Raw genomic sequence first — 18620 nt, 5'->3', positions numbered from 1 at the left:
TAACAGCCTCCCCAATTCCCATGCAATTTTTGTTAAATTGGAATTAGAGTTTATATTATTGTCCAGTTTCATCTGTAATGTGTTTTTTCCCCACCTACTTCCCCAAACTAAAATTTGTTCCAGTACTAAGATAACTGGACAGATCAAATTGTTACCCACAAATAAAAGTTAGAGTGATTTAGATATTAAGACCAATCCCATCTAAATGAGAACTAACCACTCTATATGAGGTTATAGTTATAAAACAAAATTGGCTTTTAAAATCTACCAAAATTAAAAGATCTAAACATTTATAAGCATCCAATTAAACATTTCATAGAGTGAAAATCACTGTAAACATAAGGGAAATATATGGTCCATTTCGTTTAAAATTACGAGTTTTGTCTGGTGAATAGACCTGACTTCCTCTCTGTCACATTTACTTTTTGGGGCCATAATGCATTTTTTTTTTTTTTTTTTTTTTTTTGGTTTTTTGGTTTTTTGAGACAGGGTTTCTCTGTGTAGCCGTGGCTGTCCTGGATCTCACTCTGTAGACCAGGTTGGCCTTGAACTCAGAGATCCTCCTGCCTCTGCCTCTCAAGTGCTGGGATTAAAGGCGTGTGCCACCACTGCCTGGCACTATACTGCATTCTTGATTATTGTTTACATTTCTTTTTTCATTTTCTTTATGAGTGCTTTGCCTCTCTATATGTAAGTGCACCATGTTTCCCAGTGCCCATAGAGGCCAGCAGGGAGTGCTGATCCCCTGGATCATGAGTACAATCGGTTGTGAAACATCATGTGGGTGCTGGAAACTAAACCTAGCTCCCACGTAAGAGCAGTAAATGTCCGTAACCACTGCGCCATCTCTCCAGTCCCATTCTGGATTATTTTATTTGTAAGTATAATATCCTTATTATATTTCACATTTTATATCAGGTGTGGGAAGGTGGAAAATCAAACTTGGACCAGGTGTTGTTTTTGGCTTTCCATAATGTTTTAGTGCCCCCCCCCTCTCTCTCTCTCTCTCTCTCTCTCTCTCTCTCTCTCTCTTTCCCCCTTCACCCCCAGGCTTCCCTGAACCCTGGCTTTCTTGCCTACTCATTGTCTTTATCAGCTTCTAGGGACACATTTGACCTCCACATATGCCACTATGTGATGATTGACCAATAGGGGGAGCTGTCAACCAAAGTTCCCAGAAAAAAATCAGCACCTCAAAACATTTTACAGGAGAGACTGAATAAAACTTCCACAAACGGGCTGGAGATATGGCTCGGCGGTTAAGAGCACTAGCTGCTCTTCCAGAGGTCCTGAGTTCAATTCCCAGCAACAACATGGTGGCTCACAACCATCTGTAATGAGATCCGATGCCCCCATCTGGTATATTTGAAGACAACAGCTAAAGTGTACTCATAGACATAAAATAAATAAATTAAAAAACAAACAAACAAAAACAAAAACTTCCACAACTAGGGAGAGCCAGGATGTCACAAGTCCACAGGTCGAAAGTGGGCTATTTTAGCCTGAAAGACTATTTATTGTTTACCTCTGTGGCTGGTTTGTGTGTTGACTTGACACAAGCTAGAGTCATTGCCTCTAGTAGAGAAAGAAGCATCAGTGGAGATCCAGCTGTGGAGCATTTTCTCAATTAGTGATCAAGCAGGGAGGGCCCATTGTGGGTGGTGCCATCCCTGGGTTGGTGTCCTGAGCTCTATAAGAAAGCAAACTGAGCAAGCCAGGGGAAGCAAGCCAGTAAGTAACACCCCTCCGTGGCCTCTGCATCAATCAGCTCCTGCCTCCAGGTTCCTGCCCTGCTTGAGTACCTGTGCCAACTTCCTTTGGTGGCGAACAGAGATGTGCAAGTGTAAGCAGAATAAATCCTGTCCTCTCCAACTTATTTTTTCGGTCTTGGTGTTTTGTTCTACCAGTAGAAACCCAAACTAAGACAGCAAGTGACCTAACAGTTTCATATTAGTTAAAACTTCCAGGGACACAGAAGCAGACCATTAACTCCTACTAACCCCACAACTGAGAACTACCATTAGAGGGCATGTAAGGCCTGTAGTAGACACAGTCTTGGTTTTCTATCAACAGCCTACTTGATGTTTCTGCTAATTTTTCTCCCTGAGTGTGTAAGTGTTCCTGTGCGTGCACACATGTGTGCAAGTGGAAGCATGTGTGCATATCTCCGTGTCTGAAGCCTAGAGATTGATGTCTGTCATGGAACCTTGAGAACATACCATACATACATAAACATGGATGGCTTAAAGACTTTCTTTTAAACAGGTGCTTTGGCTTCTTGATGGCAGACTGTTACCTGTAAGTTGGTATAAATCTTTCCCTCCCCAAGTTGTATATGGTCACAGTGTTTTATCACAGCAACAGAAATCAAATTACAACACGTGGAAAGTATTTTATCAATCTAACCATCTCCCCAGCCCCCTTCACTAAGTTTTTTCCTCGTGGTATAAAGATGTCATTAAACTGTTACCAAGTTGGAATTTGTGGTAACTTAAATCTGTGTCTCTAAGCCATGATCACTCATATTTGGTTCAACAATAAACTTTTATGTCCTTCAAGTGATAACTATTTTTGAGTTAACAGAGTCCAATCTTAACTGAAGCAAAAATAGTTTTACTTGGCTGGATGTATAATGCTTGCCTAGCACGTGCAAGCCCGAGAACTTCATGACAGATGCAGTCAGATGAAAGATGAGAAATTTTAAATACAATCACATAATTTATTGTAGTATTTAGAGACAGGTAGAGGCTATGAAAGGGAAAGCCTGGAATCTTGGGGTTGCGGGGGAGTAGTAAGTGCCCTTTAAATCCTGGAGTTCAGACGTGACTTCAATACAACACAATACCCCCTTTAACAGGTGTCTTTTGCTAAGCTTGTATGGACTAAATTGGATTGTAGAGATGCGGCTTTGGGAAAAATAATCTCCATGCAGCAGAAACTCCTTGCGTGATGGACTACCAATCCCATCATGCAACGTTCTGAATTCGCGGCGTCTTGGTGAAGACTGCTTCTGTAGCCACCTGTGCACATGAGCCTTAGAGTTTCTGGCCGCACTGCCGACTGGGTTGGTCCACGTGGTAAGTCTGTCAGCAGCTCCGCACCGCGGCTGAGCCCGGCCCTTTCGCTTGCCGGCGTCGGAAGAGGGCAGCTCACAGGTGGGGCGGAGGCAGCGCGAGGCTTCGCGACATTTTACGACAGCGGCTGCCGTGTTCCGCGCTCGTTCTCGCTCCCTCCTCCTCCTCCTTCACCTCCTCCTCTCTCGGAGGAGCTACCGGCTGTTGTGTGGCGTCGCTGGTCTGTCCCGGCGGATGGCAGCCTGAGTGTTCGTGAGCGCGTGTGGGAGAAGGTGAGGCGCGGACGCGCGTGGGCGAGGAGCAGAGTCAGCCGTGGCCGCCCCGTGTCGCACCCGTAGCAGCACGCGCGGCCAACCGCGCGCGAGCCGGCGCCCCGGGAGCGCGGGGACAAGGGCGGACGCTGCTCCCCGCCCCCAGCGCGTCCCTCGGCTGTCGCGCGCCCGCGGGGACCGCCCGGCGCTCCCCTGGATGTCCCCGGCGCCCGCGCGGGGCCTCCTGCCGTCGACGCGTGAGGCGGGCTGGTGCTGCCGCCGGCGGGTGTAGCTCGGGGGCTGCGGCTGCCGCGCGGCCCGGTCCCCACCGCGGCCCTCGGCCCCCCGCCCCAGCACCCCGGCCTTGGAGGCTGTGACAATGGACTATGACTTTAAAGTGAAGCTGAGCAGCGAGCGGGAGCGGGTCGAGGACCTGTTTGAATACGAGGGCTGCAAAGTTGGTCGAGGCACTTACGGGCACGTCTACAAGGCGAAGAGGAAAGATGGGTGAGTGTGGGTGTCGCTGCGGGTGTCCTCAAGGCTGGGAGGCAGGTGCCCGGCCCGGGTGCCGGGGTCCCCACTTCCTCCAAGACTGCCTCTGTCTTGGCCAGCCTGCTTTGGGAGGAAGTGGTGTGCCAGGAATCCAGACTCACAAACCCTCCGTGAAATTGGGAGAAGGACCTTCGGTCTCATGGGCAGTGTGTGTACCTTTGTGTGTGTGTGTGTGAGTGAATTTCAGTACAGTACAGTTTTCTTGTATTTTAAGAAGAAGGTTATAAGGTGCCAGTTTAAATATATCTGTTTTTCTTTGGTCGATTTATCCGGTAACCTTTTGGGGACTCACTCATCTGGCTCTGGAGTGATATCCATCAGTCTGGAAGAGAAGCTCTGATCTTTTCCCCAATCAGTTGTGATCAGTTGGTGACCAAATTTGGATTTGATGGGAGAAAGAAGACAGCGAGTAAATGTGGGTCTGGAGAGTTCCATGGAGGACCATCAGTAATGTAAATGTAGCAGTTGCTGTTCAGGTATCATTAGCTGTGAGTTTTTATTTAGAACAATGGGGATTTGGGGCAGAATGGATGGTGTGGGGAAATAAGCGACAGATAGGGGCTATGTTGTGCAAGCTCTTAAAGCAGAATCTATCAGCTGTCAGTGAACTTTAATCCTTTTGCTTTAAATATTATCTTCTAGAAACAAAAATTAAACCTATCGCTGGTGATACTCTCAATTTTGCTTCATAGATTGAGTAAAGTGAACAGGCTCATTTCCCTTTCGTCAGTATGTGACTGCATTGTAATATTGCCAGAAGGAAAAGTATTTCTTAGTTTGGGAGAAAACATTTAATAATTTCCCTCTTATTACGAATAGATATTGTCTCTGCCTTTGATACTAGGAAATTATTGGGGAGATTGTCACAGTTTATTACATACTTTTTTTGGATTTATTAACAGCTTTCTTTGAGTATCTGTTATTTGGCTAGTTGCTATTTCACTGCTTGGAAAATGACTTTTTTCATCCTCACAGCAGTGCATATTCAGAATTGCATTAGCACTATAAATGAGACGGATGAAGCAAGAGTAAGTTCTTTTCCAGGGATCTTATTTCTAAATACTTTCCGAGTCTGGATAATGGAAGAGGAATTGTGTGTTTATTAAACACTTCACTTTACTGGAATACCATCCTATTTTATGATAATTTCAATGCTTTTGTGCAACAGTGAAACCATGCAGCTATGTGCAGAAAGTAGGGGATGGGAAACTTGATGTTCTGGGTGCCCTGTGGATTTAGAAGTACCTTTTAGCAGAATGTATAAAGCCATGATATCCAGAGCCCTTGTTAATTCTTGTCTAACTAGATTTGTTTTATCAACATTTTTTAATGAATTATATTTAAAGAAATCGTCCAAATTAATTTGCTGCATAATAATTTTCAAAAGGGGGGCTGGAGAGATGGCTCAGTGGTTAAGACCACTGACTATGCTTCCAAAGGTCCTGAGTTCAAATCCCAGCAACCACATGGTGGCTCACAACCATCCCTAAAGAGATCTGATGCCCTCTTCTGGTGCATCTGAACACAGCTACAGTGTACTTAGATATAATAATAAATAAATATTTTAAAAAAATAATAATTTTCAAAAGGGTTAAAGCATTGCCCATCCCTCAGTATTACATAGTTTGGGACATGGTCATAAAATCTACACTCCCAAGACATTTGATATTATAGTACATTTGACCAGTTTGTCACGTTTTAAAAAAAATGCGAGTGGTTTTTATATTTTATTCTTGTAAAAGTAGCCAGTTCTAGTTTCATAAATTGCCAGTTTAAGCTAATAAACTATCCAAATGTTTTTGAGTGTGGTCTATTTTTTAAGTATTAATGTGTATAGAGGGTGATACTTTCAACATCTTTTACATCTTGATGATCAGGTTTTCATTTAGGCTAAGAATAATTTCAGAAGAAATTATATTGCTTAAAATAGCTGGTGTTAGTGTGTATTTCTTAGTCATTTATGGCAATTGAAAATGAATATTTGCATTTGGGGGAATTATCTTTTAAGATGTAATCCTTTGGGTTTGTTTTCCAGCAACCTTTAAAGGTTCTGTTTATTGTGATGAACTAAATTATTTTTTGTAGTGAATCAAATGTCAAGAGAGTTTTAGAATTGGAACAGTTTTGTTTTCTGCAGGGAATAGTTTCCAGTTTATAAGGCTGGGCTAGTAACATTGTATTTGTTACGTTGTATTTGTGACTTATGTCAATGAAGCATAATTTTATGCATTTTTAAACTTGCTATAATTCAATCTGTGGCTGTTTTAATCTTTATAATATGATCAAATCATTTGCTTTTGGTATTGATTTACTTTCAAATTAAATGGTATATTCTGTCACTGAGATGTCATAGTCCTCAAGGAACGTGGACAGGCAATAACACTTTACAGAGAATCTGGAGCCCTGCAGTAAAATTAAACAGTGGGGATACCTTTGCTTGGATATATTTGGTTGTTAAAATGAATACATGAAAATGTTTCTTTCAGCTGTCCAGTAAATAGAATATGAAGTAATAGAATTTAGACTAGAGAAATTATCTTGTAGAATTATTCAAGTTTAGGAAATAGTTTGATAATTTTGCCATAATGAGTTAATAACACTACCCTTCTTGTATACCATGTGCCAGATAGAAAATCAGCATCATAAGGAGTAAAGGGAGTAGGGAAATACTTTTTTAAGCATGATTATATACAAAGATAAAGGGCCATTTATAATCATGCTAATTTTAGGTTTTGATAGAGTTTAAGTGCATACTGTATATCTTGAAATTATTCTCGTGTGTGTGTGGGGGGGGGAGGTTCGAGACCTGTAGCCCTGGAACTTTGTAGACCAGGCAGGACTCAAACTCAGAGTCCACCTGCCTCTGCCTCCCAACCGATAGGATTAAAGGTGTGCACCACCATTTGCTGCCTCTAATTCATTCCTAAATGTGCCATAAATAGACAGTGTCCTTTATTGCTGAACACCAAGAGTACTGCATAGGAGGCAGAGGGTGTGGGGCGGGCCTGACCAGGAAGGGATGAGTATGTGGGTCTTTTCTTAAGTGTTTCTTAAGTGTTTTCTTAAGTGTTTCCTTTTAAAGAATAGAGCCAACCAAATATGAGTTTAAAAGAATGGAAAACTTTTAAGACAAAACTTTTTTTTAATATATCCACAATATAGTCACTGGACATTTGTACAATTATAAAATTAGTCTAGAGGTGGTGCTGCATGCTTGTAATGCTGACTAAGTCAGGAAATTTAACAGTTTAGGCTATCCGGGACTACATAGCAGTTCCCTGAGATGGTAGGTAGGGGTGTGTGTGTGTGTGTGTGTGTGTGTGTAAATTAGCAAAATCAACTTAGAATAAGAGTTTTCTGGAAAAACCCCACAAAACTATTTTTTTCTTATGAGTGTTTGTTTGTTTTGAGACAGTCTCACTTTGTAACTTTGACTGTAGACCATAGCCTGGAACTCATCTGCTTCCCTCTGCTTCTTATGGTGGGACTTGGGACACCATGCCTGATCCCACAAAAGTACAGTTACAGTCATGTTCAGTAAGCCAAAGAATATAGAAAAGAGAAGGAGGGAGAGAGAGAAACAGAAAAAGAAAACTTTGTGGAAGATTAACTAAGAAATTAACTAAGAAAGGTAATGATAGAAGCTAAATTGTTAGATAAGCTAGGCCCTAGGTCCTGCAGAAGCTCTCTATATCTATTTAATTTCCTAAGAACAACCCTATTATGTTCGTTCACACAGGAGGGAACTAAGCCATTGAAAGTTAAGCAGATTGTCTTGTGAGTGGCTAAGTATAGCAGTTGGGACCTGAGGATGTCCTTGCCATATGTGTACTGTAGAGCCCATGCCTTGTTTTGTGTTTTTCCAGGACAGCCCTGGCTTGCTCTGTAGATCAGGCTAGCCTGGAATTCACAGAGGTCTCCTGAGTGCTGAAAATAAAGGCATGTGCTACCGTGTTGGGCTATGATGGAGCACATGCCCTTAACCACTATGCTTCATAAAATTAATGTGACGGCTCCAAGACAGCATCCCATCTGCCACTGACCCCTTCATATATCATTGGATCTGCTAATTCATGGGACCCAAGCTGACCTAGAACTCACTCTGTAGCTCAGGCTGGTCTCACACTTAAGCAATCCTCCTCCTTCAGCTTCTTGCGCTATTTTATTATTTTATTTTATGTCTATGAATGTGCTCCACATATATGATTATATGATTGCTTGACATTATGGATGGTCGTGGGCCATAATGTGGGAATCCAACCCAGGTCCTCTGCAAGAGCAACAAGTGCCCTTAAACACTGAGCCATCTCTTCAGCCTACTCATGCTTTAACATTGGTTCTCATGGGGGCAACGCCCAAAGACACAGAAGCTATCTATCATAGCCACCTTGGCTTGGAATTAGTACCTGCCCCACAGTTGTCTGTTGTTGGGGAGTCAGCACTCTTGATTCACGTTTTATTGCAGTTTTGATTCTTTGGATAGTTTGGATGGGCATTAATGAATATTCCTTATAACCTTTTAAAAATGTGGGAGGGGACAAGCATAATGTTTACAGTGCATGTCTTATCTGTGTGGCATTGAGTGGAACGTTTTTTAGCTCCCATTTTTGGTCATTTTCAGATTTGATGCTTAGAATCCATGTATTTCTTTTATTTTCCTTTTGTTTGCTTGCTTCTTAGTTGTAGGGTTGGCAAGCTGGTTTCATTGAGCTTTCCTTTGACTGAGTCTTCCAAGCCTTGAAAGATCATTTACGGATCTATTTAGCAGATATGTAGTGGGTCTCTCTGTGTTCTACTGTTGGAACTCTTGGGAAGGCAAATGTGAGTGAAACATTGCACTGTTTGAGGAAGTATCTACTGAGAAAAGAAACCTGTCAAAAATTATAGCAATTTAATAAGCAATATAATGTTAATTGTAACGCAGGTAAGGAAGCTCTGAATTACTTTGGGATTTTATGGGAAAACTCTTGAAGACGGCGGTATTTGCTTGACTCTTGGAAGATGTGAAGAGCTCATCAGATGGTCGTCTAGAAAGGAATAGAAAAAGTATGCTTTTTATTGTTTCCTGCAAAGTCCTATGGGGGTGGGCATTACGCACTTTTCTGACTTTTTTTTTTTTTTTTTTTGTGCTCTTGCTGTGTGTGTGTAGTAGTTCCAGCTCCACCGATGTTCTCATCTCCTACCTGCTGGGATAAGGTCTCTGTTATTTTTGTCAGTGGGAATAGAGTTATCCACATGCACCAAGGAGCTTACTTATATGTTTGTAGCAGAGACCGGTGATCAGAGGACCGGTGATCCAATGCAGGCATCTAGTTCAGGAATTTCTCTCTCGTGTGGACCTGCCTTGCACAACCCCAGCTTTGCCTGTGGCTCTGGGTAACTGGTTGCTCTGCTCTGGCTTTGTCTCCACAGAGAGTTGAGCTAGGTTTGTAACTTACTGTCATTGTTTTTTAAATCATGTGATTGTGGGTGTGTGGATATGTAAATGTGAGTGCTGGTACTCATGGAGATCAGAAGAGGTCATTGGAGTTACAGGTAGTTGTGAGCCACCATATGGCGCTGGGAATGAATTGGAGTCCTCTGAAGGAGCAGTATTGCTTCTTAGCTGCTGAACCATCTCATCTGTCCAGCCCCACCCAACTTGCTATCTTGACCTTAATACTTGACTACTTGGTATCAGTGATGTTCAGAATTTATTAAAACAGTTATCAGAGCCGGGCAGTGGTGGTGCACGCCTTTAATCCCAGCACTTGGGAGGCAGAGGCAGGTGGATTTTTGAGTTCGAGACCAGCCTGGTCTACAGAGTGAGTTCCAGGACAGCCAGGGCTATATAGAGAAACCCTGTCTCAAAACAAACAAACAAACAAACAAACAAAAAACCAGTTATCAGAAGTCCCAAAGTGGGCCAGTGAGATGGTTGAGCAGGTTAAGAGTACTTACTATGCAAGCCTGACCTAAGTCCAAGCTTCAGAACCCATAGTGGAAAGAAATCACTGGCTTCTTGAAGTTGTCCTTCACATCCACATGAAGCATGCAAGCAGGTATACACACAGAGAGAATTAAAAAATTTAAGGTCTCTAAACAAACCCCTGCTGTTCTAAGCTGCCTTGATATAATCTTGAGATCCACTGAAGCAGGAAAATTGCTAGAAACTAAGAATTGAGGTGTGTCCTAATCTATAAAATCCAACCTTCTCACTGTATTCACCGGCTGTGTATGTTCCTGAACAATTCAACTGTAAAGGAGCTAAGTGCCCATTACCAGATATTCCTATCTCCCCTTTCCTGCATCTCCTGTTTGCCTTTCTGAGGGTGAAGTTATATTGCATTATGTGCATATACTACACTCACCAGTTGGACATTTGAGTTGTTTCCACTTTGGGCTTGTTATGAATAATGCTATTATAAACTTTTATGTATGAGTTACTGTGCATGTGTTTTCAGTTCTCTTCAGCATAAACCTGGGATTGGAACTTCTGAGTCATCCAGAGCAGCTGAACACCCGGTTGAAGTGTCTATAAACTTGTTTAGGACCAGTGTATGCTTTTGTGTGCAAGGCTGTATTAGGTTGGCTTTGGCTACGGCAGTGGCTGCACCATGGTTTGTCACAGTGACACTGAAGTAGTAAATCCTTACAGGTGCTTTTGTCAGTGCAGAGCCCTTTGCTCTCTCAGGAGAGCACCCCCCCACCACCCCCCACCCCCCGCCTTGGCTGATCTGGCTCTTAACATGTAGTCTTACAAGTTCTATGTTTTCGTTATACAAAACATCAACATCTCAAAATCTCCTCACTTATTACCCACAAAACAGTTTGTCCTGTATTTGCTTATTCTGTAACTACTTGGGTGTACCTGTAATGTTTGTATATCTTTTTGGGTTTTCAGTGAGTATTTATGGGAGAGAGTATAAATTTCTTCCAGGACAGTAGTTGACCTATGCTGCTATCACGTTGCCAATGGTGACAGGTGTGTGTATACATCTGAAATTTATACTTACCAATTATTGACTGTTGCAGCAATAAAGAACTTAAATATTATAGGAGAGTAGAAATGCAGTGCCTTCTAAAAATTGCATGAGAAGCTAAGGTGGCTGGGCTGGCTATACCAATATCCTGAACAGAGCTGGAAAAAAAAACAAGAGCAAAGGCAAACTTTAGAATCCAAGTACATTATTCAAGTTCTTTGAAAAAGAGCCACAGAGAACTTTAGTGTCTTTTGAAATAATACTTTACAAATGAGTCTGCTTAAATGGTGAGGTTATGAGATATAATTGATCTCTGAACCCACATCACCATTGAATTTGTGGTTTATTTTCCTTCATGTGATTGATTATTTAGATTAACTACTACTCACACATTTCCTTAATATCTGTAACATCATTATAGCCCTTGAATTAATACCTAGTATAAAGAGGAGCTTTGGGCCTCCACCAGGTGTTGCATCTACACCCGGATTATCTACATGTCTAGAGCACAAAAGGAGTTTAACAGGAAGAACACGATGTTGTAGTCTCTACGTATTATTTGAGGAAGATAGGGAGTAGTTAGTGAAGCATTTTTATGATTTGAAGACTTCTGTTCTAAGTGAATCATGAAGGCTTCAGGATGACTTGCTAATGCTTGTTTTCATTGCAGTGGCTTCACCCAGTGCTTTAACAGATGACTCAGTTTCCAAAAATTGAGTTTCTATCTGATTCCAAGGAAGATGGATACACAGAGCCAGATACACTGTTTTCATTGACAGCAATTTTAAGCATAAAATTACATAAGTTAATTATTTGGCAATTCATTTTGGTTTCTCTTAGCTGAAGTTCTTTCTGTATATTTGATTCTTTAATGTATTTGGTAGTGATTATTCACTAGGTTCTCTTCTTGGGTCAGATACAGGTGATTTAATTCTTGAGGAAATTTACAGACTTCTGAGGAGTACAGGCAGTTCCAGCAGGGGTAAAATGCAAGAGGGGAACCTTAAAAATTGCCATGGAGGTATCCAGTATACTCTTAAGGATTCAAGGGTGACATTTCAGATGATTAGAAGCTATGCTAATGGATGGTCATTGGCAACTGGGATGGAGACAGGTGACATCAATTTTGGACGGGAAGTAACTATTTGGGAATAGGGATTGGAAAGTTACAGTATAGCTGCACACGTGGCATCAGTTGTGGCCCCAGGATAGATCATTTCTTCTTTTCCTCATTTCTTCCCTCCTTCTTTCCTTCCTTCTTTCCTTCTTTTTTTTTTTTTTTTTTTTTTTTTTTGAGACAGGGTTTCTCTGTATAGCCCTGTAGCCCTGGCTGCCTTAGAACTTACTCTGTAGACCAGGCTGGTCTGCCTCTCTTTTCCTGCCTGCTGGAATTAAAGCTGGGAGCCATCACTACTTGGTCTCCTCTTTGCTTTTTGCACGGTCTTGCCACATAGCCCAGGCTGGCTTCTCAGTCCTCCCAGTCACCCAGCCACAGTATTTCAAGTGCTGGAATTATCTAGGTGTGTGCCACAATGCTTCACTCAGAATGTCTTCACTTGGGAGGGGTTGCAGTTTGGTTGAAAGGAACCACAGTAATAAGTACTAGTCAAGTTGTTTCATGTTTTTTTGTCTGTTTGTCTGTTTTTGAGGTAGTTTTGGGGTCTTGTGACTTAGTTATATAGAAGAAGGCTAATGCTCTCACCTCTGGAGATGCGGAGTAGCATGTGCAGAAGTGGGAAGGAGAGACTTGGTAAGGTGAAGCAATAGGTACAATCCCAATGCTGATCCTACAGAGGATTTGGGGGTGGGAAGATGGGCATTTTAAAAAAAAGTTGGGAGGGGCTGGAGAGATGGCTGCTCTTTCAGAGGACCCTGGTTTAATTCCTAGCACCCAGATGGCAGTTCATAAATGTCTATAACTCAGGTTCCCTTGAATCTGACTCCCCTACACAGACATGCTTGCAGGCCAAAGATCATTGCACATAAAGTAAAAATAAATGGATCTTTTTGTTGTTGGAGACTAAGTGTGTTTTTGAAATCTGTGTTCTGAACTTTGTACTTTTTTCTGGGGTAGTAGAGACCATTTGTGGACTTTTAAACAGAGAGTGATAACCTGTTTACAGAGATGGTTTGGTAAATAACTATAGGGAACTGTGCTTAGGAAACTAATAATCCAGATGTGGGGTAATGGTGGTTTGGGTCAAGGAGTGAGAGGAAGAACCAGTAGCACTAGTTGATTTATTAGATGTGGTAGAAAGATTGGGGGAGTCAAGGATAAGGCTGTAGTTACCTGACATGGATACCCAAAACAGTAAAAGAGAGCAAACTTGTCTGAAGGTGATGAATGCAGTTTCAATACGTTGAATTTTAGGTGCCTGTCAAATATCCAAGAAGAAAAGTCTGTTAACCACATTTAGTGCCCCAAAGAGATCTGGACATAAACTTTGGAATTAACCAACTACTTGAGTAGTAGCTTCCAGTGACAGTGGATTGCTTAAAGAGTAGAGCCCGACAGCACCCAGGGTAAATTGTTGAGAAGAAAATGTTTACCCTTGAAGCCAAGAAACTGAGTCTAAAGAAGAAGCTATCCAGAGGCCTGACTGTGCAGCAGGAATGTTGAGGCATTATTATTGACTGTAACTAGAAGCCCAAAGCAGTAGAAGATACTGTAGAATCATAACACTTAGAGAGTATGTTTATAGGAGTGACAGATACTCAGATCAGAATCCTGTTCTAACTAGAGGGCAACAGAGAGAGAGGGTTGTCCAGGCTGATTTAAAGTACTTTAAGCAAATTAAAAGCTCACCTAAAGTGACACTGAAGTTTAAATAATATCCTGCATCTTGGGTTTGGTTCTGGATGCTTTAATACTTCATAGTGGTGTTGTCTGGACATGACTTGCTTGAAATCAGGGCGGTTCTGATGACAAAAGACTCTGAGATTCTTACTGGATGGGGCCTGTTAACATTCCCTTCTGGAAGAGGAGGACTCTGAAGGCCCAGTAGCCTCTCCGCTCTCTAGGGTGGGATCTTAAGTGGTATAGCTACAGGTAAATTGCTTTATGTGCCTGTAAGTAGCCGAAATTAAACCCATAAGTTTACCAAACTAGATCTGGGTAGGATAATTTGTTTGATATGTTGCTGCCTTCTCTGTCTGGAATAAACAGAATTAGACTTTTTAGTAGAAGTCATGCAACACTTGGGCTTCCAGGGGCTGGATAGAAACCAAGATGAAATTGGAGGGCAGAAACATGCAGCCAATACTAAGCATCCCAGTGCTTATAGAATTGTGTGTCCCATTTCCATGTGGCATAGAGGGATATCCCTTCTCCATGTTGTATAGAATGGTGTCTCTTCTCCATGTGGTATAGAATGTCCCTTCTCCCTGTGATATAGACTGATACCCTTTCTTGCTGCAATAACCCTTGCTGTGAGTGATTAAGACATGGCAGATGAAGGTGGAGAACTGGGGAAATCTGGATGCCTCTCTGTCAAGCCTGTTGAGCATGGGGGATGCTCAGATGGCTGAGAACATGAAACATGGGACTCTTTTTGTTTGTTTGTTTGTTTGTTTTTATTTTTTTCCCCCAAGACAGGGTTTCTCTGTATAGCCCTGGCTGTCCTGGAACTCACTCTGTAGACCAGGCTGGCCTCGAACTCAGAAATCCGCCTGCCTTTGCCTCCCAAGTGCTGGGATTACAGGCGTGCGCCAACCCCCCCCCCCCTCAGCGAAACATAGGATTCTAAGGAAGGCATGCAACTAAGGGAGGAATCCACAGAACACAGGTAGTACATTGGATGAAGTGGACTTGCTGTGTCTTATAACTGGGAGTAGGTAAGGAGGAATTTACACAGTAGATATGCTGAAGAGCTCCTCGTGGGATGGAAAAGTTTGGAGTATATAGTGTCAATATTTTGGGGTGGAGGTAAAGGAGGCACAGCTCCCCACTGTCACTCTCAGCAGACCAAGTAGTTTGCCTAGAGCTTTAGCACCCTCAACTTAGACCAAAGTAGGATTCATGGCTGGGATGCTGAAAATAATTTCAGGATTAGCCAGCATAAAACAAAGTTGGAGATTGTTTTAAAGCTATTTTAGTATAAGTTTGAGAAAGAGGATTAGGAGGAAAAAGGTGTTCAGAGGGAAGTCAGACATACCCAAGTATAACTAGGGCTTTTCGAAGGGGAGTTGGAGATTATTGTTTTTACAGTGATCATATATAGGATTATGGTGGTGCTTAAAGGCACTGTCTTATTACTGAGCGGTAATAGGGTAAGGGGCACTTAAGATAATTGCAGTCAACAAGGTAAAAGTCTAGCCCCCAGGGATCCTGGGAAGAGGCATATCTTTACTGTTAACAGCAAAATCTGGGGGAAAGAGATAAGAGTTTACCCAAGGTCATATACACTTGTCTCACTGCTTTTTTAATATAAAATATCTCCATATGATAGGAATTCAAATTGTGCTGGAATACATATTTCCCTGCTAGTGAGAACCTTTAATCAGACTCTGGGATGACAGGGTTCTTTCTTTTCATGTTCTTGTAATTTCTCTGTGTTTTTTTCCAGCCTCAATAGGAATATTTAAACAATCAAGAGAAAGAAAATGAAGTAAAAATGCTAGTGAGGAACTGAGTGTGAAAGAGGCTATATGTAGTGCCCAGTTCCTGGATCCAATAAGAAGACTGTTCACCTCAGAGTTGAGAAGGAAGCTAATTGGGTACACATGAGGGCTTTGTGGCTTTGGTGAGACCCATAGAGGGTCAGGATCTTTCCAAGGAAGGAGAGACTCTGGAAGATCTGAGTGACTTATCCTGACATGTGACTTGGGTTAGTAAAATGTTAAAGCTGTTAGAGAGGGGAAAAAGAAGGGAGATAAAAGGTCCTGCTTGACAGGAGCCCAGCATGGCTGTCCTCTGAGAGGCTGTACCCAGTCGCTGACTGAGACAGATGCAGATACCCATAGTTAAACATTGGACAGAGGTCGGGGACCCCTGTGGAAGAGTTAGGGGAAGGATTGAAGGCTCTGAAGATGATGGCACCCTCACAGGAAGACCCAAAAGTGTCAACTAACCTGGACCCCTGAGAGCCCCCAGAGTCTGAGCTGCCAACCAAAGAGCCTACTTGGGTTGGTCCGTAAGTAGCAGAGGGCTGTCTTATCAGGCCTCAGTGGGAGAGAATGCACCTAACCCTGCAGTGACTTGATGCATCAGGGTGGGAGGGCACCCTCTCAGAGGTGAAAGGGAGGGGGACAACATAGGGGTCAAAGGGGAGCAGCAATTGGGATATAAATACATAATACATAATATATAAATATATTACAAAAAAAAACTGGGAACAAAAAAAGGGGAGGGGGTCTTGCTTGGGTTACTTAAGAGCAAATGTGGAAAGATTTTGAGTAGCTGGAGTTCCTAGGGAAAAATTGACAGCCCAATGCTGTGCTTGTGGTTTTCTGGAAGACTTTAAAGTTCTCCACTTTGCTGCTGAGGAGAAAGATCTGCTAGGTTGGGAACTGTCCCACCCACTCCTCCGGTGGGATGGCCAAGGTTTGTGTACTGTTGAGTCGGGGGTGTTATTTGTTCCCTTGGTTTCAGGTGGCCCCTGGAGCATTATGTGTACTAGTAGATGGATATGGAGCAAGACCAGTATGAACATGAAAATATTTCTGTCTCCTAAGAACAGGCAGGGTGGATAAGTGTGATTTGTATATTTCAGGAAGTATACTAGGAGTGGAAATTGTTTTGTCAGTCCTCATGGTGAGGCGTTGGGGTGTCAGGTACTATGCTAGGGAACTGGCTCTAGAGGCAGGTGCAGCAGATGAGAGCATATATATAGCCCATATATTTTCATTAAAATTACCTACTACCTTAGCTGGTGAGATGGTTCAGCTGGTAGAGAGAACTGACTACTAATTGCCCTTTGGCCTCTATGCACATTCTCAGGCATGCATGTGTACTCAGAGTACACAGCACAAATTCATATATATTATAAAATATAAATAAGAGTAAAATTTAAAAAACTTTCATTTCCATAAGCCTATAGTTCCCACCTTTATTGTTGTAGAATATTGCTATGTATGCATATAAACATGTATTTAGTTAGCTATTTCTCTGATGATAAACATTTAAGTGGTCTTCAGAATTTAGTTTTTTCAGTTGTCAGTTGATGTCAACAAATAACCTATGCAGTTCTCCATTGTAGTGTCAAATTGCCAAGGTAGGATTGCAGATTAAAGGCTATATACTTTGAACAGTATATTTTTATTATTGAATGCAATTGGATTTTAAAAATTAATGTATCCTTTTAATAAAATATTCAGACTATACAAAAAGATGCCCAGGGAAATCTAGCCACCCTCCTTCTGTCTGACCATTGCCTGTGGCTCTGTGTGTGCTTGCAGATAGAAGCATATGTATGCTCTGATAGGCTTGAAAGTTTAGTATTTCCTTCTTTTTAAATAGATAAGTCATGCATTTGTGAAAAGTGATGTTATTGCATGTCTTGGCCAGTTGATTAGGCCTAAGTGACTGTGTGAACATGTGGAACACACATTTACCATCATTCTATTTCACAGATAAAAATAATGTTAATGTACTGGGCTAATCAAAGTATATTTCAGGGCTGGAGAGATGGTTCAGAGGTTAAGAGCATTGACTGATCTTCCACAGGTTCTGAGTTCAAACCACATGGTGACCCACAACCATTTGTAATGGAATCCAATCCCCTCTTCTGGTGTGTATCTGAAGACAGCTACAGTGTACCCATATAAATAAATCTTTTTTTAAAAAAATGTGCATTTGGGGTTTCATTCTCTAGCTATTAAAACTATTAAGTCCATTAATGGGGGCAGGGGGAATTCCTTGGTTGTATTCACAAAGTTAGACTGTTCTTTTTACCTTTTGTTAATGCTTCTGGGGAGTTTGGTGACTTGAACTTCTGGTCCCCTATACACCCTGACCCCTGTTGGAATTGCAGCATCATACCACTATGACAGGGTCTACATTACTGTGGATAAACCAGGACTTACTACATGCTAGGCTAGCACACTAGCCATGAGGCTGCAGCCTGTGTCCTCTGGAAACTTGGCACAGTTGCAGTCATGTCAGACCCTCAAGAATAAGTGCCTCAGAAGGCAGATGTATACAGAATACTTTTCGTAAGTCATGGAATCAGAAGTGTTGAGATGTTTTTTTGTGGAGATTTTGTACTGTGTTTTGCTTCCCCGCACAAGAATGGGTCTGTATATTTTAGATTGTATTTGGAATAAAGAGCCATGTTGATATCTAAACTTACTATCATTTCATTATTTTCACATCTTAGTTTGTGTTTGCTTTCATGACATCTTTTTCTGACTTCATCCTGTTGCTACCTATCACATTTCTATCACAAATGATGAATACCCTTCAAATGGTCCACCTATACCCACTTCTATTTAATGGTGATCTTAGTTTCCTGACTCTTAGGTCATCTCTCTATCCTGTGGCATGGCTTTGGTCCTGCTCCCATTCTGTGTCCAATGATAACTTCCTATTGATTTTCTCCCTCTCTACTCTTGCCTTGACTTTTCTGATTCACATTGCTTGAGGTTTTGTTCTAGATCTTGTCTCCTTTCCTAGTTGCACTTAGTAATGGCCTTTCTTGCCTTCAGAGAATGGGAACCCAAGCCCCTCTGATGCAGAAGTAATCCTCGCTGATTGATAAGCAGAAAGGTCATATTTCTTAGGAACTTGTGATGGTTTTTATAATTAAACTTATTAAAGGTAACAAAACTAGGTTTTGTTATGA

The 18620-nt window shown here is 41.9% G+C and overlaps 1 protein-coding gene across 2 annotated transcripts in view; it reads left to right on the top strand.

The window, feature by feature from the left end:
- Nucleotides 1-3203: 3203 nt before the first annotated feature.
- The window catches only part of Cdk8 (cyclin dependent kinase 8), a 76154-nt gene continuing 60737 nt past the window's right edge, over nt 3204-18620 (top strand). The window contains exon 1 of one of the 2 annotated variants that reach the window (XM_052168710.1): nt 3204-3832. In XM_052168710.1, coding sequence (XP_052024670.1) covers nt 3705-3832 — 128 coding nt within the window. In that variant the 5' untranslated portion in view covers nt 3204-3704. The remainder of the gene's footprint in view (nt 3833-18620) is intronic. The other variant, XM_052168709.1, reaches the window with a different exon arrangement.

Source organism: Apodemus sylvaticus, chromosome 22, assembly GCF_947179515.1.
Source record: "Apodemus sylvaticus chromosome 22, mApoSyl1.1, whole genome shotgun sequence".
NCBI lineage: Eukaryota > Metazoa > Chordata > Mammalia > Rodentia > Muridae > Apodemus > Apodemus sylvaticus.
The sequence above is the reverse complement of the archived record's forward strand: the minus strand, read 5'-3'. Positions and strand labels throughout refer to the sequence as shown.